The following is a 25,275-nucleotide window of genomic DNA, read 5'->3' as shown; positions in this document are numbered from 1 at the left end:
GATCCGCCTCTACCTAAAAAAAAATGTCTAAATTTAATTTGCGTGAGAAAACATATCTATTGGCTCTTCGTGGTGATGCATTTAACTAAAGGAGATTTGGTGGTGGCTTTAAAGATTTACAAAAATGTCGACATTAAATTCAGAAAACTTATAAGTTTCACTTTTCCTGAATATATCTTCCAGAAAAATCATACTGCAAGCTTTCAAGACAATTTGCAATCGTCAAAGCCACATATTTTGGTTGGACCCCAGTAGTAAATATCTTGGAAGAACAAATGGTAATGGAATCTTGAAACCCAATGAAATTGTAGATAGAGATATCATAAGATAAGAACTCTTTCACTCACTCCCTATATAAATATTTAAGCCCAACGGACTACATCACCACAGCTAACATCTCTATTACTTCAGCCATCAAAAAAACACTTACTTCTCCTTGCTAAACCATGGCTGCTTCTACAATGGCTCTCTCTTCCCCTTCTTTTGCCGGAAAGGCGGTGAAACTCTCACCATCTTCCTCTGAAATCACGGGAAATGGAAAAGTCACCATGAGGAAGACTGCTAGCAAGGCCAAGCCTGTCTCTTCTGGCAGCCCATGGTATGGTCCTGACCGCGTCAAGTACTTGGGACCATTCTCTGGCGAGTCTCCAAGCTACTTGACCGGTGAGTTCCCTGGTGACTACGGGTGGGACACTGCTGGACTTTCAGCTGACCCAGAAACATTTGCCAAGAACCGTGAATTGGAAGTGATCCACTGCAGATGGGCCATGCTTGGAGCTCTTGGTTGTGTCTTCCCTGAACTCTTGGCCCGTAATGGTATCAAGTTCGGTGAAGCTGTATGGTTCAAGGCTGGATCCCAAATTTTCAGCGAGGGTGGACTTGACTACTTGGGTAACCCAAGTTTGGTCCACGCTCAAAGCATCTTGGCCATCTGGGCTTGCCAAGTCGTGTTGATGGGAGCAGTTGAGGGTTACCGTGTTGCTGGTGGACCTCTCGGTGAGGTTGTCGACCCACTTTACCCCGGTGGTAGCTTCGACCCATTGGGCCTTGCTGAAGACCCAGAGGCTTTTGCTGAGCTCAAGGTAAAAGAGATCAAGAATGGCAGACTTGCTATGTTCTCCATGTTTGGATTCTTCGTTCAGGCTATCGTTACCGGAAAAGGTCCATTGGAGAACCTTGCTGACCATCTTGCAGACCCAGTTAACAACAACGCCTGGGCCTATGCCACTAACTTTGTTCCCGGAAAGTGAGTTTGACAAAAGTTGATCTCTAATCTTTAAGTAGTGTGAGACTAAGTATGTAGCTTGTGAGTGATGAACCCAAAGAAGGGTCAGAGTTTATTTTTAGCATTCTGGGTTATGGGTTCATTAAAGAGATTGTAATGTGGTGTAAATTGGTTTGGATTAATTAATGACGAACATGTGAATCTTTTCATATTCTTTCTTGCACTTCCAATCTTTAACGTTAATCACTTGTCTCCGGCTGTGGTAGGACTTAACTTATAACTAACTAGATGGGATTTACATTGCTTTCCCTTGAAAAAACATAGAGAGTTATATCTGAATTAATTTGCACACATCATGATATTTCAATCTAAATTCAACCCAAATAAGCTTTGTTTGGTTTGATTTTCTAGAGTTGTTTTGGATTAGTCGGTTTTGCCCAAACTATGCCCATCTTGACTAATTTTCATTGCATTTGATTGAAAAATTCTAGCAAAGCAAGAATGCAAGAGTTATCTTCACCAAAAACCCAAGGTGAACTTTTTTGGATCTTGCAGATTTACTAATAAAGAGGTGGGTGGGAGCGGGACAGCGCAAGAAAATAACAATCCTACCCGATATTCAGAGTGCAGGAGATTGAAGCAGGGGAAGCCGAATAATTTCCATCCATATGTTGTCTACGTTTATTAGAATTGAAATTCATAACATAAAAAAAATTCCGTTTTTCTTTGTATTGTTTGAATATTAAGGAGCTAAAACCATTCAAATACCCTCTTTCGCCGTGCATAAACTAAATCAATAATTAGATTTGATTGCGTAGTGTATATCATTATGTACACTGTAACAAATAGACAAACTTCTTACTATATTAATATGAACTAAAACTCAATTACAGATTGGGATAACAATTCAACACTCAAACTACTGAATTACAATGAAAAATATTGGAATGTAAAAGTAGTTTAAGGATTAGAGATAAGAAAGGGAGATGAGAAGGTTAGACTCAGAGAAAGGGGTTGAGAGTAACAGACGTTTTTCTTCAACACTACACATATCTCCAGAATAACCGACCAATCCCTTTTTTAATAGAAGCGTCTTTGCGTCAAATACTCAACCCGGATCACAAATTAATCTGGCTCTATTACTTGTTCTCGGCCCAAAAGCTCTTCTCAGCCCAACCATTTATCCAGCAAAGAGGAATATACTCTGGACTGGATAGTAGCAAGGAGAGATTAATGCACATATTGATCAAAAAAAGAAGGTAGGTACAGCTAAGCCATGAACAGTTAACCATACTATAAAAATTGGTTAGGACTACTGAAAAATGGTCCTATGGCAACAGTTATTTAAGCAATGGTTCACAAACCGTTGGCATAGACTAGATATCATAGCGTTTACAACTGTTACAATAGCATTTAGGAGATATCAGCACACTTTAGCAATAAAACCGTTGCAATTGTGATAGAACCGTAGATTGAAAAATGGAGAAAAGGGGACCGTGTTAACAACAAGATCTTTTGAAAAAGAAAACTTCCACAATTTTTTCTTAAAATTCAGAAAAAGAAAAATGTCCATAGGTCACTGCACAAACTCTCTTCTTAAAAATTTGAGTTAATTTTATATCCATATGTAAATTTTCTTTTACAAAATTTTCAACTCTTAAAGTCGATTCTTTTTGTCTAACTTAAAAATATCATAAGATCGCAATTTCATGTGCTGGGAAAAATTGGTGAAATAAAGAATGGATCTTGTACGGTTAAATGTTCTCTTAACATTGTTCGATTATGTGTTTTGACTATTTTCACTGCCATTTTAAGGCATTAAACACTTTGAGATAATGAAGCTTTAGACTAAAGATTGGAAGTGCAAGATTAAACTTTAAAAGCTTCACATGTTCTTCATTAATCCAAACCAATTTACATCACATACCAATTCCTTTACTGAACCCATAGCTCAAAATGCAAGAAAAAAAAAGACTGAAAACTTCTTTGGGTTCATCACTCACAAGCTACATACTATCTCACACTACTTGAAAATTAGAGATCAACTTTTGTTAAATTCACTTTCCGGGAACAAAGTTTGTGGCATAGGCCCAGGCATTGTTGTTAACTGGGTCTGCAAGGTGGTCGGCAAGGTTCTCCAATGGACCCTTTCCAGTGACGATAGCCTGAACAAAGAATCCAAACATGGAAAACATAGCAAGTCTACCATTCTTGATCTCCTTTACCTTGAGCTCAGCAAAAGCCTCTGGGTCTTCAGCAAGTCCCAATGGGTCGAAACTGCCACCAGGGTAAAGTGGGTCAACAACTTCACCGAGAGGTCCACCAGCAACACGGTAACCCTCAACTGCTCCCATCAACACAACTTGGCAAGCCCAAATGGCCAAGATGCTTTGTGCGTGGACCAAACTTGGGTTGCCCAAATAGTCAAGTCCACCCTCGCTAAAAATTTGAGATCCAGCCTTGAACCATACAGCCTCGCCAAACTTGACACCGTTACGTGCCAAGAGCTCAGGGAAGACACAACCAAGAGCTCCAAGCATGGCCCATCTGCAGTGGATCACCTCCAACTCACGATTCTTGGCAAAAGTTTCTGGATCAGCTGAAAGTCCAGCAGTGTCCCACCCGTAGTCACCAGGGAACTCACCAGTCAAGTAGCTTGGGGACTCACCAGAGAATGGGCCCAAGTACTTGACACGGTCAGGACCATACCATGGGCTACCAGAAGAGACAGTCTTGGCCTTGCTAGCAGTCTTCCTCATGGTAACTTTCCCATTTCCGGTGATTTCAGAGGAAGACGGTGAGAGTTTCACTGCCTTTCCGGCAAAAGAAGGGGAAGAAAGAGCCATTGTAGAAGCAGCCATGGTTTAAAAAGGAGAAAGAAGTGTTTTTTTTATGGCTGAAGTAATAGAGAAGTTAGCTGTGGTGATGTAGTCTGTTGGGCTAAAATATTTAAATAGGGAGTGAGGGAAAGAGTTCTTATCTTATAATATCTCTATCTACAATTTCATTGGATTTCAAGATTTCACTAGCATTAGTTCTTGTCGACTTGGCATTTTGTAATCCATCAATTTTCCAAGATTTTTAGTACTGTGGTCCAACCAAAATATGTGGTCTTAAATTGCAAACTGTCATATAAGCTTGCAGTAGGATTTTTCTGAAGTTTGAAAAATAAATTCAGGAAAAATGAAACTTATAAATTTTCTGATTTTAATCTCTAAAATTTGCTGCAACTCTGTAAGCCACAACTAAAATAATACATGAACTTAGATTTTGTGATAATGAAGGATGCATGACCAGTAATGTTTTAATCATATATAAAGGATTTTAGCCAAAGTTAATGAATTCAGGTAAACCCGTAACTAGTTTGTTGTATTCGCCTCTGCTGATAGGTGATTATAACCTCCTCAAAAGCAATTTCTACTCCATTTCACCTATAAAATAATCAGAAAACTTAAGTTATATACATCAGTAAATAAATTTTACACCATAAGATAAAAATTGCTTTCGCTAACGGTTAAGGGTGGCATGTGGGCCGGGGCCGGTTCTAAGTGGGCTTTGCGGGCCCGATCCTAAGTAGGCCCAGTCCTAAGTGGGCCGGTCCTAAGTGGTCCCGGGTTTCGCAGGCTTCTTGTTGTAATCGGCCCTGGATTGGGACCACGAACTAACGGTCCCGGGTTAAGTGGGCCGGTCCCGGGCCTAAGTGGGCCCAACGAATACTTTCTATTTTTTAAAAATAATTTATAGAAGTTAGAGAAAAAAAATGAAAATAAAAATATTTAAGGCAATTCCTTGTAAATTATATTATAGAATTGTGACCTAAATTTTTTAATTCAAATTTAAAGATAAAAATATTGTAAAGAGATATTCAAAGCAATGTGTTATATATATATATATATATATATATATATATATATACTAAGTGTATAGTATATAAGCTATAATCGATATATATCTTAAGATGTATATATAGTATTATAGTATAGTATAGTATATCTTAACATGTATATATAGCTATAAAAAGTATGGGGTTAAAACAAAGTTGGGAAAGGTTATTTTATAAATTGCCAACGGCTATTTTAGCAGGTAAAACGGCCATATTTTAAATGCCATAACGGCTATAATGTGGCAGATTTGTTTTTTAAAAAAACTAACCGTTGGGCCCGAATAGGCCTTTTTAGGACCGCTTGAACCGGCCCACTTCCCAGCCGGTCCCGGTCTCGCGGGCCTCGCCTATGGGACCGGCCCACTACCCAGCCCACCTCCCCACGGTCCCGATCCTATTCGGTTAGAACCGTTTAGGCCCACCGCCCATTTGGGCTTGCGGTCCTGGGCCGGACCTGAACCTAACCGGCCCACATGCCACCCTTACTAACGGTAATATAACTTAGAAGTTATTGTATACGTATGATCGAGCTGTTGGACTTGTAGTATCAAACTTTCAATTGACGCATCAAAATTAATTATGGTAGCTTCGCTGTTGGGACACTTGTACATGCATTAACTTGATTTCAATTTCTTTTTTAAAAATATTTGTCTATTGTCAATTTACCACTCGTACTTGAAGTGGGCCTATTTGACAGGTCAGCTAAATACAGAAGTGTATGAACAATGCGTGGCCAGGAGTAACTCTTATGCTAAAGACAAGTGGATATTATATTGCAATAATCCACAATCAGACGTGGCAAATTTGGATTGGCTATAAGAGAGCAAATCTTCATTGGATAGATTTTTTAAACATAAAAAGTATCTAAAAAAATCTTGTCATGTTTAACGGTGCTGAACTTTGCCAAATGGACAAGAATGCAAAAGGTTAAAAATTGCAATCCACCAATTGAAAAGTAGATATAGATACTCAAGGATAAGGGTCTTTGGGCCTGTAAAGCCATTTATATACACTTAGTGCAAAGCCCATGAAACTCAAGCCTCAAATCAACTCTTTCTTTTTGTGCATTCAAGAGTTATCATTTTACTCCTACAATGGCTGCTTCTACCACAGCTCTTTCTTCTCCTTTTGCCGGAAAGGCGGTAAAACTCTCACCATCTTCCTCTGAAATTACTGGAAATGGGAAAGTTACTATGAGGAAGACTGCTAGCAAGGCCAAGCCTGTCTCTTCTGGTAGCCCATGGTACGGTCCTGATCGTGTTAAGTACTTGGGCCCATTCTCTGGTGAGTCTCCAAGTTACTTGACTGGTGAGTTTCCTGGTGACTACGGATGGGATACTGCTGGACTTTCAGCTGATCCAGAAACATTCGCCAAGAACCGTGAGTTGGAGGTGATCCACTGCAGATGGGCCATGCTTGGAGCTCTTGGTTGTGTCTTCCCCGAACTCTTGGCACGTAATGGTGTCAAGTTCGGTGAAGCTGTATGGTTCAAGGCTGGATCCCAAATTTTTAGCGAGGGTGGACTTGACTACTTGGGCAACCCAAGTTTGGTCCACGCACAAAGCATCTTGGCCATTTGGGCTTGCCAAGTTGTGTTGATGGGAGCTGTCGAGGGTTACCGTGTTGCTGGTGGACCTCTCGGTGAGGTTGTTGACCCACTTTACCCCGGTGGCAGCTTCGACCCATTGGGCCTTGCTGAAGATCCAGAGGCTTTCGCTGAGCTCAAGGTAAAGGAAATCAAGAATGGTAGACTTGCTATGTTCTCCATGTTTGGATTCTTTGTTCAGGCTATCGTCACCGGAAAGGGTCCATTGGAGAACCTTGCTGACCACCTTGCTGACCCGGTTAACAACAACGCCTGGTCTTATGCCACTAACTTTGTTCCCGGAAAGTGAAGATCTTAAATACGAGTCTTTTCTGATTGTTTGATAACCCTGTAAAGTTAGCTATTGTATATTACTGGAGATTATCTATGAATTTTTATTTGGTCTCCAATAATTGTGTAGTTCCATGTTGTTTATGTCAACATTTTGCAAGAGTACTATCAGGTTGTATATGTCTCTTCATAATGTTTATTTTGTGGCCTCTGCTAGGTTAAAATTATACAAGTGCCTGCCTATATTCTGATGTTTATTTTGTGATATCCACAGAAGAAACAGTGTGATGTTTGAGCAAGAAATAGGGGTGGGCGTTCCACCGTTCGAATTGAATATGAGAATTTCGGTTTGAATTGAATCTGTTTTCAGATGGAAGAAATGACAATCCCAATAAATTCGGATTGGATTGGATTTTTTAAGTTCGATTTTGGATTAATCGGTTTGGATATTATGGATTTTCAGTATAAGTTGAGATATTTCTACTTTTTACAAAAAATAAATATCCAAATGAAGTACTCATGTTAAATTGCATGAAAAGTTTCTCATTCTTGCCACAATCATCCAAATAAATTATTCAAGTAATGAAATTATTATCAAAAAAATACAACAAAAACATTAATACGGCTGATAAGAAGTAGCAATAGTAAAATCATGTCTAAATAAAACATATTCTAACAGTAACTCAGTAATTAATATTGAATATATGAGATAATATCTAATGGGAAGGGTACTGAACTTATTATTATTGGCATATGGATAAGGGACTAAATATAAAGTATAAAAAATTTGTATTTTCGGATATCCAAAAATCCAAAGTACCAAATCCAATATCCGATCCGAAATCTTAAAAATTAAATCCAAAATCCAAAAATTTTAAAAATTAAAACAAAAATCCAATCCGTAATCCGAAAATCCAAACCAAAAATCCAAAAAATTCAAATTTCGGTTTGGATCCCGCCCCTAGCAAGAAAGGACCAAATAAAAATGCTGATGGCTCATAACTCGCACTCTTGAACACGTTGAATTTCCTGGCTTAATACATGTAGCTTCATACAACTTTGTAATAATGGTGATTGGACTTGCGTTTGTTTGTAAATAACTGAATAGCTCCTTAAATTTTTCTCTTGTAATAACTATTCATCATCCATGGCAAAGGATGCAGGAAGCATTAGACATACAGCCATTTTCAAAGTTTAAATGGCTAATACCAACTCGAGCTGTAAATTTTTCAGTAGAAAATGTGAGGTGAACTGCAAATTTTCAATTTAAGCATAAAAGAGCAGCCCGATCCACTAAGCCGGGAGCCGGGGAAGGCCGGACCATAAGAATCTATAGTATGCAACCTTACTCTACATTTCTACAAGAGACAGTTTGAAGATCACATGGCAGCAACTTCTACCGGTTACAGCAAGGCTCCCCTTCAAATTTTCAATTTAAGCATAATGCAGAAATTAGCAGTAGCTCTAGTAGAGCTAGAGCTACCATATCATTTTGTGAAATGTAAAAGAGAAAGAGGCTTCTCGGTAGCTCATGCAATCAAGAATATATACATACCCTTCTCTCTTTTTTCTTTAAATGAGAAAATAACTACATATAGTAAGCTAGCTTTGTACCTCAACAGTCTAAGCCATAATAAGGCATGGAACTTCTTCTCCTTTACCCCCTTTGATTCAGAATCTTAATAATATCAAACAAGTTAAAGAGGAAGAGGGGGGGGGGGGGGGGGGGGAACGAGCAGTCAGAACAAAATAACTACGTCTTAGTAGAGAATTTCACAGGGAAATAGTTCAACTAGGGAAATTATGATGAGCAAAGACCTATGCCTCATCAACAAGCTGACTAGAAATTGCAAACATAAAGTTTGACACATCAAAGCTACAAAAAGTTACAAAACTTTAGCAAGCTGATAAGATACAACTACAAACACCAAGGACTTCGCTCCCTGTGATGCGATAAATCTACAGTTTCGACGCCATCCATTCGCATTTTTGATCTTCAACCTATGATCATCTGACAAGAGGGAAAACCAGCACACTTAGCATGTCCACCATATATTTTTTTTATGGGTGCAGGAAGAACACAAAAAGATTTATCGAAAGGTAGAAGAGACATGAAGGAAGCAAAGGAAAAAGGAAATGAAAACACAAAAAAAATCAGATATACTCGAGTGAGAATACAGTTGATTCATAAGGTATCTAATTCCAAAACCACTCTGGATCGGCTACCATATGAGACAAAACGGAAGAAAATGGAGAAATGCAAGCCAAATTGATCATGAGCACGACACATCTTCCCCTTGTCACCAAATACTAATATGGTAAATAAAATTCGACAAATAAATGCTTTACCACTAACATTTTTGTCATAGGGTGGGTAATAAAATGATATCTACAACATTCAATTAACATTTTTGTCATAGGGTGGGTAATAAAATGATATCTACAACATGCTCGGTAGGGGTGTTAAAAATAGTAGGACTAAGAATTTTACCGAAGCTTGCAGTGTGCTTTACTGAGCATCCATGTGAAAAGAATATATATACACACACACATATATATACATATGTATAATTTTTTCCTTGTGACAGCTAAGAAGATGAAATGTTGTTCCCACGTTACTTAAAATGATAATAAAACATGCTCAGTAGCAGGACTATTGCAGTGTGCTTTAGTGAGCATCCATGTGAATAGAAAATGTCATCACACCAAAAATTGCATTTAGAATGAAACCAAACTTCTCTACTGTATAGATTAACACATCAATTAACCTCAACTCCGCCCCAGTAATCTATCTCTCAACACATACCTACAACAGCAACAGCAAGAAAACTAATGAGTAATGACCATTTCGTTTTAGAAAATCCGAAAATAACCAATTCATAACTGTCCATGTTTTCAGTAAGAACTTTAACAGACACTGTAGTTTCTAACACGGCTACAGTACACTTAATTTTTGGCTCTAAAATATCAAGTTACCTGAAAATATGAAAGAAACTCGGTAGGACAATTAGATGATGTTAAGGAACAGGAAACCTTCAGCAGAAATACAGAAAGGAGGAACACCAATTGTTGAGGTATGAAAAAACACAAATAAAAGACATCCAGAATTCCAGAATCAGTAAGTATTCCGTTTACAAGTAAAACTCCTCAAACTCATCCTCACCCCACCTCCCCCCCCCCCCGGGGAAAAGAATGGAAATTTAAAGGGAGGGAGAGGGAGAGAGAGAGAGAGAGAGAAGGTGTCCTAAGGACACAAAGGATGACAAATGAACACCTCTATTGCTTCAGTGAATCTTTAGCAAAGGGACACTTGATATCATCAGTTTCCTCCACCTCTTTTTGAAAACACAAAATTTGTTAAGATTTGATCAGATCAAGAATTTTCTGTGAGGGAGTTGGTTCACGACGTTTTACAAATTAATATCTACACAACTTCCAACCAAGTTCCAAAACTCAAATTCCTCAGATTTATACCAGAAATCCATTTAAAATCACATTTTTACAACAAATGTAATGTTATCCACTCCTCTTTCAAAGAATATACATTCCATTTGTCCCATTTTGTGTGCCACAGTTTGATTTGAGGTCAAACTCTCTAAAACATTGTAATATACTTTGACAACCTGATCACTACAATTATTAGAGCAGTTTTCAATGGTTCATGTTCCCTTTTCCTAATCTGAATGAGTTTATGTTAGCTCCCACTCAAAATTAACAATTTTAACATTAAAAGAATAAACTGTGACATTGTATGACAGTAGTATATCTATATATATAAACATATAAAAGTCAACTAACTTCTTACACCAGACAATCAAATTGGTCACATGAAATGTGATGAAACGAGTATAATTGAAATCAAGAAAGAGAAAAGGAGAGGGGAAAGCATAACTGAACAGGGAAGGAAATACGGAGCTTATTTTACATGGATAAAGTATTTGATAAGGGGAGGGATCTCGAGGTCGGAGTCGTCATTCCTATTATTTTAGGATTCACCAATATGTATATATGTACGATTAGGGGCGCTGGGATAGTGCAATAAATGTGCACGTAAGATACATATGACAGTTAATTAGAAGTATTGAAAAGTAAATTTCTTTTGATTAACAATGTTGCTTGAATTTACTATTTTAAGTTATTCCAGTGGTGTTCAATAAACCTTATTTGTATAAGATAATTCATCCAAGGGTAGCCCAACTTATTTTATAATAAGTGTCTTTTAACTTTTAAGTAGCTCAACTTATTTTTTCTTCTTGGGCTAGTTTAAAACTAAACAATAACCCTGTTTTTTGGTAAAAATAATATCATATTATAAACTTATTTACCCCTTACAGAGGTTATAACTTAATTAGATTAGCATATACAATTTACCATTTATATACAAAATTTTATAAAGTACCATTAGAAAGGTATCTCCACCTTTGCCTTCCTTGTGGACTGCAAACTTCTCTGACCATTAAAAAGCACCATACTCTTATTATTCCAACTCAAATCAAAGCAACTATCCTCAAAGCAAAACAAAGATCAAACCTTTTTTTATCCAAATGTTAAAAACTAAATTAATTGTACTGTATAAGCAGAGAAGTTAGAACATTGCAATTAATTCCGTGCAATCCACTTTCTGTTTTCAAATTGTAAGTTGGTTTAATTCCAGGATGCTAGCTTAATATCTCAAAGTAGATTTCTTTTAGTTTATTGAAATCAATAAATTAAATAGTATTAATGAGACGTGAGTAGATTGAATTGGGAACCTTGTTAATCCATTAAAAACTCTATTGATAGCCATTAAAATACTTTGAAATTTTGAATTCGAAAATCAAAATTTGTGAAATTGATATTTGTTTGGAATGGGTGTTGTTACAAATGATCGGGAATATTCTTTGGAGTTTATATCTCAATTTTGAGAGAATTGGACGAGGATTCGAGGTTGTTTTGGTAAGAATTTCAGATTGAAACTCGAAGAATGAGACTTAAACAAGTTGTATATATTTTGTATTTCGGGTGTAGAAACGACATACAAAATATATACAACTAACATTATTATATATAAGTTGTATATAAATTGTACGTAAATTGTAGTTTTTTACTGGATTCTGTACAAAAAAATTGTATTTATGTTGTAGATATATTGTAAATTTTGACCGAATTTGTATATATTTTGTAAAAAAACGTTAGTTACTTTCCGTAAATAGGAAAACTTAGACAAAACCGGATAAATAAGTTTAAAATCTCGTATATATACGAAAAAGTCCCCAAAAATAAACTGTGTTTGTACCAAAACTTATTTGTAGCCCAAATAAAATCGTGCACTTATTAAAAATTGTGTTCAGCCCATTATTTCAAACACATCTGCAACTTACAAAAATTAAAAACTTAAATTAAAAAGAAATGGCTTGCGCCTCTACCCTAGCATGTGCCTCTTTTCATTTTGAAGGCAGTCTTCGGATTAAAATCCAGCGTAGTCATAATATGTGAAGATAGCCAGCAACTTTAACTATTAACCAATTGACTTAAGAGTTTCACATGACTTCAAATATTCACCAATTTACTTAAACTACGTTCACATGACTTTAAATATTGACCAATTTACTTTATCTATGTTTCTCATGATAATCACTACCCATGGGTTAAAAAGGAAAAATGAGCAATCACAATGAGAGTTTTGACTTTTGAACAAAGGAAACCTAACCTGATCCAGTGGAATAGAAAAATCCCTTTGCGTCATCAAACCTTGAAGACTAGTAAAAATAACCTCTACAGTTCAACGAGCCACATAAGCACTTCTTTCTCCTATGATCGGCTTTGTCCATACCATAATCAAAGGTCAACTCTTGCATGGGAGGAATGTGTCTAATGGCGAAAAAGGCGATATGGTAGGTTGCTTCATTGTTACTTTGTCGTACAACAAGCTGCCAGTAAACATTAGGCGAACAACTATGGTTCATAAAGCGAGAAATATTTCCACCATTCTTGGCACTTATGACCAGGGGAAAAGGGACTTTCCGAGACTCGTCATTATAATCACGCTCGGCTTCCAATGGCGCATATATACGGGTTGCATCAAAAATGTAATTGTCGTCACTGTAATTACCAGCGTCTATGACTTCTCCAGCATATTCACAAATGAAACCACCTCCACGTATAGGATCCCAAGATCTGAGTCCCCAACCTCTATTTTTTGTCTTGAAGACCTCCAAACGAGCTTTAGGACCTCCTTGAGACATTCGATTTCGGCAATTAGGAGGGCATGAACAGGCCGAACCACACTCATGTATCAAGGCTTTGTAACTCAAAAGAACTCCAAGTGAACTATAAGGCAAAAAGCCACCATTACTCTGAATACAAGCGCAATTGGAGTCACCAGGTTGGCACCCGCCAACGCAGTGACAACTCGGAGAGGGTCTAGGCATTACAAAAGGTTTTGAGTACTTCAAACTAGGAATATATGTGAAATAGGCAGGTCCTTTCTCGTCATCTACATCATTAACAAGACAAACTGGTTGACTTTCTGCACCAGACGTCAGGTCCGGTAGGATGACTCCAACACGTGATGCCACGCCATCTTTCCATTGCTGAATTGACTTCCATACTTTAAATGCTTCGGGCTGCCCAGGGACTCTCAGAAGTTTGTACTTGAATACATTGCAGCCCACCTTGTTTTTCTCTGCCCATGATTCCTGAATCTTATAAAGTCCGTCGTAAATATAAATCTTCCCGGTTGGATATGCGACATCCTTAACACCCCTAATTACTCTTACTTCATTGGCTCGATGCACACTCTTTTCCAGAGCAAGGTTTCCCCTCTCAAGTTTCTGATCAAACACTTGCCCGTCTTTCCTCTGGACTCCACCCTGGCCAGTGTAAATTAATACATCGCCATCACCTCCATCATCATCATATCCTCCAGAGGACACTATGCTGACCGCAAGAGGTTCTTCGTCCATTGTTAGTTTGACACTCATATAATCTATCCCAGCCATAGTTGGCGCATGCAATCCCACTAGGCACAATTCCATCCTGAAGAAGAAGATGTCACCAACTTCAATCCCGGGTGCATTTCCAATCCTCTTTGTTTGGTTTGTCCGAACTCCCTTTGTCATCAGCATATTAGAAGCTTTTAGGTCTGGTCTTCTACCAGAACCTGACCCATCCCTCGATTCGTCAATTTGGGTCATCCTTCTTCTGAACAAGTCAAAAACCAACAGTACCCTCCCCACTAGCTCCTTGTCACCATCAGCTTTCTTGACCTGATCGAAGTCAACAAGTTTAAAAGACGTGAGCAACTGAGTCAACAAAGGTTCAACATCCACTTCCAAAGGGGTTGACCCCTCAGCCTGCTGAGCTCTCCGAGGCTTTTTCGGTCTTCCCCTTTTTTTTCCAGTACCGGAATCTTCAACATTATTCACGTGCACACTAAATCCACTGGCAAATTGGTCATTCTGATCCTGTGAATTACTGTAATCATCATCGTCTACAGCCCTCCTGGACCTCCCACTATTTCCATTCGCAGTTGTTGGAGTTCTGAATGAGTTTAAAGGAACAGGAGATATAGGCTGCGCAAAACCAAAAGGGCCGCCCTGATTCGGCACCCCACTTGGAGTTTGTTGACTACTTTCACCTGGCCTTCCCGACTCATTTGGAGCCACAAAGGGGTAAAATGGAGCAACCCCAGGGGGGAACGGACCAGTGGGAGGAACACAGACAAAAGGTGATGGCTGTGGAGTTGAAACAGAAGACATTCCATTTGGGGATGGAAAAACAGGTGCAAGACATCTCAAAGGCTTCACATCCAAAACCCTAGTCTTATCGATGCTCGGAGGATTATTACCCTCAGAACGCAAACCTTGTTCCATTATCAAAATCAACCAACTTTAACTCACATTTACAACTTCAAATCCCCTTTTCAATCATTGACCTACCAACACAAAGCAAGTAATAATTCAGAGAAAGTAGGCATAAAATAATACTCCCTTCATTTCAAAAAGAATGATACATTTCGGATTCCGAGAGTCAAAATTCAAGCAAATTCGAACATAGAATCTATAAATTTAAAAAGTACTACAAGTCGCAATGATTAACAATTCAAAATATTTAAAAGTCATACAAAAAAATCATGGTCAAAGAACACCACGTTTCAATCTCGAAATCCGAACTACATCAAACAAATTAGGACGGAGAGAGTACTTTGTTAAAAAAAAATTATTCAAAAAAGTTAAAACCTTACCAAATCTCCAAAACTGCAAACTCTTCAAATATATTAAAGAAAATTTCCTGCATCATAAAAAGGAAATTAATCAAAAAAAAATGAGTTAAAACTTTCCAAAATGAAAGCTTAAACTTCAAGGAGAAAACCCTAAATGGAATTAAAACCCAAAAACCAGTAAAAACAACCGAAAAATCAGCAGAAATGAATTCACACATAAAAACACCTAAAAAGAAGCTGACCCTAAGAAATGAAGTCAAAGATTCAAATTCATACTATCAGATTTAAGAAACAAAGTTCACAGGAAAACATAAATAAAAAAGAAATAGAAGCAAATCATCGTACTTTGAGAAATACCTTAAAAATTAGAGAGGACTGAGATTGTAAGGGAGGGGGAGAGATTTGGAATGGGTGAAAAGTAGGGCGTTTTTGGACTTCGCTCTATTAGTACATTCGAGGATTCGAGCTTTTGCGAAAATGAAGAATAAACGAAAGGCAAGTTATATATTTAGCCGGTAAGCTAAAAATAATTTATATTTGCTAGCTAAATATAAAAAATATAAAAAATAACACACACACACATATATATATATATATATATATATATATATATATATATATATATATATATATATATACAAAAAATAAATATTTTATCGGATATTATTTTTTGGAGCGACCTTAACTGACTGAAGGCAACCAAATAACAGTTCAAGCAATCGATTAAATTAAAAATAATCGATATATATTATGTGTATAATTCATATATAATATGTGTATAATCATGTATAATCTATATATAATGATTAGAAATAGTGAATCCATCTTGCCATTTGTGCAAAGATTCTTGTAAAAATCTACGGTCATTTGAAAAACTTTATTATTATGAGGGGAAAAAAATATTATCAAAATTCCAACTTTTTAGGTTACTAGTTCAATCATATTTTTTGCAAAAATATTAGTATCATATAGTATCCACTTAATACTTCTTATATGATATTGATGCTCTTAGTATATTTCTTTTACTGTCTTTACTAGTGTCAAAACAAGTATTGACTAAATAATTCAACATTAGGGATTAAGCTAATGATCATTTATTGTAATCTATTGTCATTAATGACCGGTCAAATATTGAAGTGTTACTTATGCATACTAGACTATTCTTAAAATATGTTTTATTATTAATTTTATAATGTATCATCAGACGGTTCTAAAGTTGAGACGGTAGAGCTCAGGCAGTTTATCATTTGCCATCTCAAGCATATGCAAAACCAACGAAGGACCAATGAAGGCTTGAAGCGTGATATTATCATTTGCCATCTCAAAAGAATGATTGCCTAATTTTTGGGAAAAACAAACAGTTGTTTATTAGGATATAACAAGCTTATTATCAGTTATCTTGTAATGTCTCAAATTTGAAGTGAAACTACACCCATATAAAGGAAGTGTCGGTCGTTAATTCCTGCAACTATTATATAGTCATGTCGCTTAGAATTCAACTTTTGAAATACTCCCAAGTCCCAATACATTTTTCTCAAAATCTTTACTATAATCATTTTTCACTACAATATTATAAACTACCGAAAAAGATCAAAACTACCTTTAAATTATTGGAGTTGGTAAGTAATACCCTCCGTCCAATTATTTTGTAAAATTTACCTTCACCATTTATTGTCCCGCTCAAGACTACCCTTATGACTAATAGCCATGTTTGGTTTTTAAAAAAAAATTAATTAATTTTCACGTGTCATCGTCCCTTTAACCTAATTTAAAACTTACCTTAATTAAAATAAACCCACCTACATCAAGGACCCATAAACAAAAATACTTTTTCCTAGTCTATCCTTCTCCCTCTTCCATTTCTTTCTCCTCTTTCTTTTCAAAAATATTCCAACATCCAAAACTCTCATACACCCATTTTTTTCCTAAGCAAACAAAACTTTCTCTTATAGTTAATCACCTACCTCTTTGATGTTGGGCATATTTCGATATGTGTTGATGTTACTTTACTCATGTTTTAACCGCTTTTTGATGCTATTTGATCCTTAAAATGTCCAACATGGTTTAATTATTGATTTTATGACTAATTGAGTTGTGTGTGATGAATTAGGGTGTTTGGAGTGCAAAAATATGAAGAAAAGGTGCTCTAGGTAGAGGAAGCGGGATTGGATGCGTCGCATCCAATCCAGAGAAAAAAATCAGATTTCATGCACCCTTAGCGGTGAAGTCGGCCCATAGCATCCGCCATAGCATCCGCACCTGGGCAAAGCTGAGTAGGAGGAACAAAGGGTGGATGCGACGCATCCACCATAGCATGCGAAGCTGAGAAGTGGAGGACGAGGTGGATGCGACGCATCCACCCCAGCATCAATCCCTGTAGCCAAGTCGGATTAGGAATAGGAGAACTTTGACCCACGACTTTTGTACGTAATATATAAGCCAAAAATGCCTCTTTTAGGGCATCTAACTACGGGGAAGAGAAAAACAAGCCACAAAAAAGCTGGGGAACCACGGAATTCATCTTGAGTTCTTATTTTTCCTTCTTTTATTGATTATTATGCACTCTTGTGAATTGTTTGATGATTGCATGAACACAAGTGGCTAAGAACCTTATTGTTCTAGGGTCATGGGTATACATGAATGTTGATGTTTGAAGTTTAATTTGACAAAGTTGATTTTATCATATTGGGTTGTTTATTTAATTCTGTTTTTAATTATTTTGCTGAGTAGCTAACAGTGAAATACTATCTACGAATCTAGAGTTGAACTCGAAAGTGGGAACTCTAGATTGCAAGAATTAAATAGAGCAAAGTCTTAAACCCGGGCATCGGGGAATGGATTTGCAATTGGGATAGACATATACCTAATTGCCTTGCTCAGTTGCAATACAGGAATTGTAAATGCGTGCTTGTTAATCTTAATTCCATAGACATATAGGTATTAAGTTAGCTTGAATAGGCGAGTAAGGGTTCGACAGATTCTTATGAGTAATATCAACCCTGTCAACCAACAATCCAAATAAATCAATTAGTTATTTTAAGCTAAGAATGCAACATGATTGTTAGATAACCCGTGACTCTGGAATATTATCTCCCATTGATTGTTATTTAAAACTATTTAAGTGTTGTGTTGATTTCTAGTATTTCATTACTTGATGGTCTTTAGGTAGTAAATTAGACAATTATCTATTTTATAAGAAATCGCTTGAATCGATAAGGTATTTGAGTTTGAATTAGTCAAAAGTTAATCATAAGTCTTCGTAAGAATGATACTTTATTCACTACTCTATTACTTGACGACCACGTATACTTGCGTGAGTGTGTTTGGTCTCAACAAGTTTTTGGCGCCGTTGCCGGGGACTTAGAAATTAGCTACTTGACTGAGTTAAGCTTTTATTACTTATTAGTTCAAGTTTTAATTTTTAGTTTGCCTTGTTTGTGTTAACGCAAGATCTTCTCTTGAATGCGGAGGCGTAGAAGTGCAAACAACCTCCTTCTTTTTTATCCAGAGATTGAACGAACACTTCATAGAGTGAGAAGGGAAGTCGAAGCTAGAATGAGAATAGAAAGAGAGTTGGACATCGTAGTTCAACCACAGCCAATAGAGATGGCAGGTAATGAGGAGCGTCCGGTGATAGAAGCCGCAAGGCCCAATCTTGCTAATATGACTCAGGCTATCGTAAAGCCTGATATCACGGGGCATTTTGAACTCAAACAGTACATGGTACAGCTGATTCAGTCCACAGGGCAATATGTGGGTCTATCTCATGAAGACCCGCAGAGGCACATTCAGAACTTCTTGGAAATTACGGACACTTACAATTATCCGAACGTTTCCAAGGACTATGTCAGGCTGACACTATTTCCCTTTTCATTGTTGGGGGAAGCTAAGGAATGGTTGCAAAATGAGCCTGCGAACTCAATCCACACTTGAGATGATTTAACAAGGAAATTCCTAATCAAGTTTTTCCCTACTAAGAAGACAAAATCGCCGAGGAGCCAAATTCTTGGGTTCCAACAACGGGATGGCGAGACACTCTGTCAAGCTTGGGAAAGATACAAGAAGCTACTCAGAGACTGCCCACATCATTGTCAGACTGATGAGGTATTGGGTCACACTTTTGTTGATGGGCTAGACGAGGCATCAAAGATGAATCTTGATTCAGTTTGTGGGGGTAGTTGCATGGCAAGGCCTATAGTGAAATACAACTCTTGCTAAATAACTTCACTGCTAATGACCATAATTGGCAAGGAGATGGGGACGCAAAAAGAGCAATTAAATAGAAGGCAGCCGGGGTGATTGAGTTTGATGACGTCTCAGCCATGAGAGCAGATATTGCAAAGCTGGCAAATCAGATGAATAGAATGACAATGCAACAAACACAACAGATGCAACATGTACAGCAAATGTCTATTTGCTGCGAACTATGTGGTGACAGTCATATGAGTGACATGTGCCCCACGAATCCTGAATCTATATACTATGTGGGGCAACAAAACAGAGGTCCGATGAATCAGCATGCACAATATGGGAACACTTACAATCCAAATTAGAGGAATCATCCTAACTTCTCATGGGGCAAAAATCAACAGAATCAGAATCAGTATAGGCCTCAAGGAAATTTCAATCAGCCTCAGAAGCCACCCCAACAAACAGAAGAGAGTACGAATGACTTGCTAAAAAAGTTGTTACTTGACAATCAACAGCTCAGGACTGATTTCAGAAATCTTGAGAGGCAAATGGGGTAGTTGGCAGCAAATCAAAATACTAGACCTACAGGCTCTCTTTCCAGTGATACAGAGAAGAACCCTCAAGTTAATGCAGTTACACTCAGAAATAGGAGAGAACTAGAGGAAGTGCCAAAGAAGAGAAAGGACAAACCTATACCTGAGGGGGAGCTGACCCCTAAGGCAATACACGAGTCAAAGAAAAATGATACAAGTTCAGAGCGAATGGAGGCTGCAAGGCCACCACCACCTTTCTCCCAGAGATTGCAGAAAAAGAATGACGATCGCATGTTCAACAAATTTCTCTCTATGTTGAGTCAGGTTCAATTAAATATTCCATTAGTGGATGTACTTCGTGAAATTCCAAAGTATGTTAAGTACATAAAAGATATAGTGGCTCACAAGAGGAAATTGACTGAGTTCGAGACAGTTGCACTTACTGAGGAGTGCACTTCAAGGGTCCAAAACAAGCTTTCTCAAAAGCTTAAGGATCCTAGCAGCTTCAACATTCCAGTGCGAATCGGTAATATTGATGTGGGTCGTGCTCTTTGTGATTTAGGTGTGAGCATAAATCTGATGCCATTGTCCTTGTTTAAGCAATTGGGTCTGGGAGCTCCAAGACCAACCACTGTGATGTTGCAATTAGCTGATAGGTCCATAGCCTACCCTGAATGAGTGATTGAAGATGTGCTGCTGCAAATTGGGAAATTTATCTTCCTAGCTGACTTCATTATTCTAGATTTTGAGGCTGATGAACAAGTTCCAATCATATTGGGACGACCTCTTTTGGCTAGTGGTGATGCAATAATTAAAGTGAGAGAAGGGAAAATGATTATGAGGGTGGACAACGAGGAAGCAGTTTTCAATGTCTACAAAGCAATCCAACTTCCCCGCCACTATGAGGAGCTCTCTATGATATCTGTTGTGGAGGTTGATGAGCAACTTCTTGACACGAGTGTATATCTAGACGACTCTCTAGAAAAAGCAATCATGTTGTTTGATAGCTTGATGATTGATGATGAGGTTGAAGAGATGATGCATATCCTAGATGCATCATGTGCTTACATGCAAGGAATACACCCGTTTGACCCCCTGAATAGGCCAAGTGGCCCCACTCCAAAGCCGTCAATTGAAGAAGCTCCAAAATTGGAGCTTAAACCCCTACCCCCCACCTTCAATATGCTTATTTGGGTAGTTATGACACTTTACCTGTTATTGTTTCTTGTCACTTGTCTAAATTGCAAGAAGAAAAGCTATTGAGGGTGCTACGTGAGCACAAGCGAGCAATTGGGTGGACAATGTCTGATATTAAAGGCATTAGTCCAGCTTTCTGCATGCATAAAATCCTCATGGAGGACGGACACAAGCCAAGTGTAGAGCAACAACGCCGACTAAATCCAATCATGAAAGACGTGGTAAGAAAAGAAGTGATTAAGTGGCTTGATGCAGGTATTGTATTTCCAATCTCTGATAGCAAACGGGTAAGCCCCGTTCAATGTGTGCCAAAGAAAGGGGGGATGACTATAGTAGTTAATGAAAATAATGATTTAATTCCAACAAGAACTGTCACTGGATGGAGAATTTGCATAGATTATAGAAAATTGAACAATGCCACCTGAAAAGACCACTTTCCCCTCCCCTTTATTGACCAAATGCTTGATAGGTTATCTGGCCAGGAATATTACTGTTTCCTGGATGGTTATTCGGGGTATAATCAGATTGCTATAGCCCCAGAGGACCAAGAGAAAACTACATTTATATGTCCTTATGGCACGTATGCGTTCAAGAGAATGCCCTTTGGTCTTTGTAATGCACCTGCGGCTTTTCAAAGGTGTATGATGGCTATTTTTACTGACATGGTTGAAAGATTTGTAGAAGTATTCATGGACGATTTTTTTGTGTTTGGATGTTCTTTTGATAATTGTTTAATGAACCTTGATAAAGTGCTTGCTAGGTGTGAAGAGACGAACTTGGTGCTAAATTGGGAAAAATGCCATTTCATGGTACGTGAAGGTATAGTTTTGGGGCACAAGGTGTCCCAAAGCGGTTTGCAGGTGGACAAAGTGAAGGTGGAGGCGATTGAAAAATTGCCCCCACCGACATCCGTCAAAGGCATTCGCAGTTTCTTGGGCCATGCAGGTTTTTATCGTCGTTTCATTAAAGATTTTTTGAAAATTTCTTCTCCTTTATGCAGGCTTCTTGAGAAAGAAGTGCCCTTCAAGTTTGATGATGCCTATCTGAGAGCATTTGAGGAGCTGAAGGGAAGGTTGGTGACTGCACCAATTATCATTAGCCCAGATTGGGCGCAATCATTTGAGTTGATGTGCGATGCAAGTGACATAGCAATCGGAGCTATTTTGGGGAAAAGGAGGGATAAAATCTTTCACCCCATTTATTATGCGAGCAAAACTATGAATCCAGCTCAGATGAATTATACAGTTACTGAAAAGGAGTTGCTTGCAGTGGTGTGGGCGTTTGACAAGTTCAGATCCTATCTAGTGGGAACCAAAGTCATCGTTTACACAGATCATTCAGCTATCAGATATTTGTTTGAAAAGAAAGACGCCAAGCCGAGACTGATTCGTTGGGTCCTCCTCTTGCAAGAATTTGACTTAGAGATCTGAGATCGAAAAGGGACAGAAAATCAAGTGGCTGGTCACTTGTCCAGATTAGAAAGTCGGAACCATGTAGCTGAAGGAGGGTCAATCAAAGAAACATTTCCTGATGAGCAGTTATTAGCAGTCACCTCAGGTGAAGCCCCATGGTATGCAGATTATGTGAATTTTATTGCAAGTGGGGTGACGCCACTAGAATTGACACCTGACAATAGAAGAAGATTCTTACATGATGTGAGACTCTACATATGGGATGAGCCATTCTTATATAGGCAGTGCACAGATCAGTTGGTGCGAAGGTGTGTTCCTGAGGAAGAGATGAATGCTATACGGCATGACTGCCATGCTTCGCCTTATGGAGGTCATCACGGCGGGGATAGAACCGCCCAAAAAGTACTACAATCAGGTTTCTATTGGCCAAAATTGTTCAAGGATGCACATGCCTTTGTTAAAAATTGTGACAGATGCCAAAGAATCGGAACTATCACACGGAAGCATGAGATGCCCTTGCAAAATATTCTGGTAGTAGAGCTTTTTGATGTTTGGGGGATTGATTTCATGGGACCGTTCCCATATTCTAATGGGCACAGGTACATCTTGGTGGCGGTCGACTATGTTTCTAAGTGGGTGGAAGCCATTACTCTTCCTACTAAAGACGCAAAGGTAGTGGTAAGCTTTGTAAAGAAGCACATCTTCACACGTTTTGGGACTCCAAGAGTGTTGATAAGCGACGGGGGAACTCACTTTTGTAACAAATTGCTGAATAATGTTCTTGCAAAGTATGGAGTTAAGCATAAGGTTTCCACAGCCTATCATCCCCAAACGAGTGGTCAAGTAGAAGTTTCCAACAGAGAGGTAAAGCAGATTTTGGAGAAAACAGTAAGTGGGAATAGAAAGGACTGGGCCGGAAAGCTGGATGATGCATTATGGGCATATCGCACTACATACAAGACCCACATAGGTACTTTTTCGTATAGGTTGGTTTATGGGAAGGCGTGCCACTTACCTGTTGAGCTTGAACACAAAGCCTACTGGGTGATTAAAAAGCTAAATATGGAGATGGACTTGGCCGGTGAGAAGAGATTGCTACAACTCAACGAGCTTGATGAATTTCGATTGCATGCGTATGAAAATGCCAAATTGTATAAAGAAAAGACAAAGAGGTGGCATGATAAGCATATCCAACATCGTGAGTTTGAGCCAGGTCAAGAGGTTCTCTTGTTTAATTCGAGGCTAAAGCTTTTTCCCGGAAAGCTTAAATCTCGATGGTCGGGTCCGTTTGAAGTGGTTAGTGCGAAACCTCATGGGGCGGTAGAATTACGTGATACGAGTTCCAATGCGACATTCTTGGTAAATGGCCAGAGAGAAACACTATTGGGGTGGTGACATTGCACGTCACAAGACCTCGATGGATTTGGTGGAGGCATGAAGAACATGTTGCGTCGTGCCGCGACGTTAAATCAGGCGCTTCTTGGGAGGTCACCCAAGTCCTATTTTTTTTTTAGGAATTAGATCTTGTATGTATATATATATATTTAAAAAAAAGATGAAAAAAAGAAAAAAATAAAAATAAAAATGCGTCGCATCCACCAATTTCAGAGAAAACAGGGTGGATGCGTAGCATCCCCCTCAGCAAAAATTTTGACGGACCAATTGCTCAAGGCAGTGAAGTCTGCCTATCGCGTCCATATCGCGTCCAACCAATTTCAGAGAAAACAGGGTGGATGCGTCACATCCCCCTCAGTATAAAAAAAAATGAAAATATTTTTTTTTGCTCAAGGTAGTGAAGTCTGCCTATCGCGTCCACATCGCGTCCAACCAATTTAAGAGAAAGCAGTGGGGATGCGTCGCGTCCAAGCTCGCACGCACAGGTAAGTGTTATATTTTAACACATCCTATGCCAAAACACAATTCAACACAAAATTGCATTCTGGCCAAACCCTCCCCTCTCGTCTCACTTGTGACCAAACACATCTCCTCTCTTCTCTCGCGTACAGGTATGTATCTTCGCTCCCATTTTTTCTTTTTCTTTACTCTTCTCACTCTCCTCTCTTCTCTCTCTCGCTGGTAGCAACAGACCCCTTGCCCTAAATTCCCCTAGGTTAAGTTTACCAATTTAAAGGTCACACATGTGATTCAAAAAGGTTGAGGTTTGGGGATGTCGTTCCTATTGGTTGTAATGGTTGCGAGATGATAAACTATAATTCCCTTCATCTCGTTAATTTTGGGAGGGTAGTCGAATTACCCCACTGATAGAAGAAACTAGACACAATTGTTGCATATCACCTATTCGACGAATTGCCCGAGAGGTAAATTTAGGCGCCGGTGAATTCTGAGTAACCGAGCAACACTGGTATATACTAGTGAATAAGTATAGGGTCGTGTGTCTTGATTGTCGGAATGTTTTTCGCCTATGAAAGATTGTCTAAGGGAATTGAACATCCGGCACATGCCAGACGTCTTGAATTGTAAAGTGTTACTCGATCTGAATTGTGTGAGCTCTATGCGTAATGATATGTCGTGAGAATAAGTGTGGGGTCGAGTGAGCTGCTATGTGTAATTGAACATGGTTAGTGAGCGTCGCTCGGATAAACCTCATGTTGTGCATAATGATATCTATATCGCGAAGTGCTTATTTGTAAACTTGAAAAGAGTTATCACATCCCTGCTGAAAGACATGGGCTATACTTTCAGACGCAAATGATTGGAAGTGCTAGATGTTGCAACTGATTTATAGCTGAACTTC

At 38.4% G+C, this 25,275-nt stretch overlaps 4 protein-coding genes across 6 annotated transcripts; 2 read left to right on the top strand and 2 right to left on the bottom strand.

Moving 5' to 3' along the window:
• Positions 1–306: 306 nt before the first annotated feature.
• LOC138899446 (chlorophyll a-b binding protein 40, chloroplastic-like) lies at positions 307–1,436 on the top strand. The gene has a single exon (XM_070185859.1). The coding sequence runs from the start codon at positions 447–449 to the stop codon at positions 1,248–1,250; it is 804 nt and encodes a 267-aa protein (XP_070041960.1). The 5' UTR covers positions 307–446; the 3' UTR covers positions 1,251–1,436.
• A 1,658-nt stretch (positions 1,437–3,094) lies between these two features.
• LOC104119056 (chlorophyll a-b binding protein 40, chloroplastic) lies at positions 3,095–4,171 on the bottom strand. The gene has a single exon (XM_009630460.4). It carries the CDS (start codon positions 4,084–4,086, stop codon positions 3,283–3,285), a length of 804 nt encoding a protein of 267 aa, XP_009628755.1. The 5' UTR covers positions 4,087–4,171; the 3' UTR covers positions 3,095–3,282.
• Positions 4,172–6,082: 1,911 nt separating this feature from the next.
• On the top strand, positions 6,083–7,241 carry LOC104119055 (chlorophyll a-b binding protein 16, chloroplastic). The gene has a single exon (XM_009630459.4). It carries the CDS (start codon positions 6,203–6,205, stop codon positions 7,001–7,003), a length of 801 nt encoding a protein of 266 aa, XP_009628754.3. The 5' UTR covers positions 6,083–6,202; the 3' UTR covers positions 7,004–7,241.
• Positions 7,242–8,723: 1,482 nt separating this feature from the next.
• LOC104119054 (histone-lysine N-methyltransferase, H3 lysine-9 specific SUVH1) lies at positions 8,724–15,692 on the bottom strand. Of its 3 annotated transcripts, XR_011411081.1 has the most exons (5): positions 15,545–15,692; positions 15,209–15,255; positions 12,911–14,899; positions 12,674–12,840; positions 8,724–8,995 (listed from the first exon to the last, which is right to left on the bottom strand). XR_011411081.1 is itself a non-coding variant. In XM_009630456.4 (4 exons), the coding sequence occupies exon 3, from the start codon at positions 14,835–14,837 to the stop codon at positions 12,723–12,725; it is 2,115 nt and encodes a 704-aa protein (XP_009628751.1). In that variant the 5' UTR covers positions 14,838–14,899; positions 15,209–15,255; positions 15,545–15,692; the 3' UTR covers positions 8,724–8,995; positions 12,674–12,722. The 3 variants fall into 3 exon arrangements, 2 of the variants coding, with proteins under 2 accessions (XP_009628751.1, XP_009628753.1); XM_009630456.4 differs by having other exon boundaries at positions 12,674–14,899; XM_009630458.4 differs by lacking the exon at positions 15,209–15,255 and having other exon boundaries at positions 12,674–14,899; positions 15,545–15,670.
• Between the last annotated feature and the right edge of the window lie 9,583 nt (positions 15,693–25,275).

Source organism: Nicotiana tomentosiformis, chromosome 9 (assembly GCF_000390325.3).
Source record: "Nicotiana tomentosiformis chromosome 9, ASM39032v3, whole genome shotgun sequence".
Classification (NCBI taxonomy): Eukaryota; Viridiplantae; Streptophyta; class Magnoliopsida; order Solanales; family Solanaceae; genus Nicotiana; species Nicotiana tomentosiformis.
Note: the sequence above shows the minus strand (reverse complement) of the source record. Positions and strands in the feature narration are given on the sequence as shown.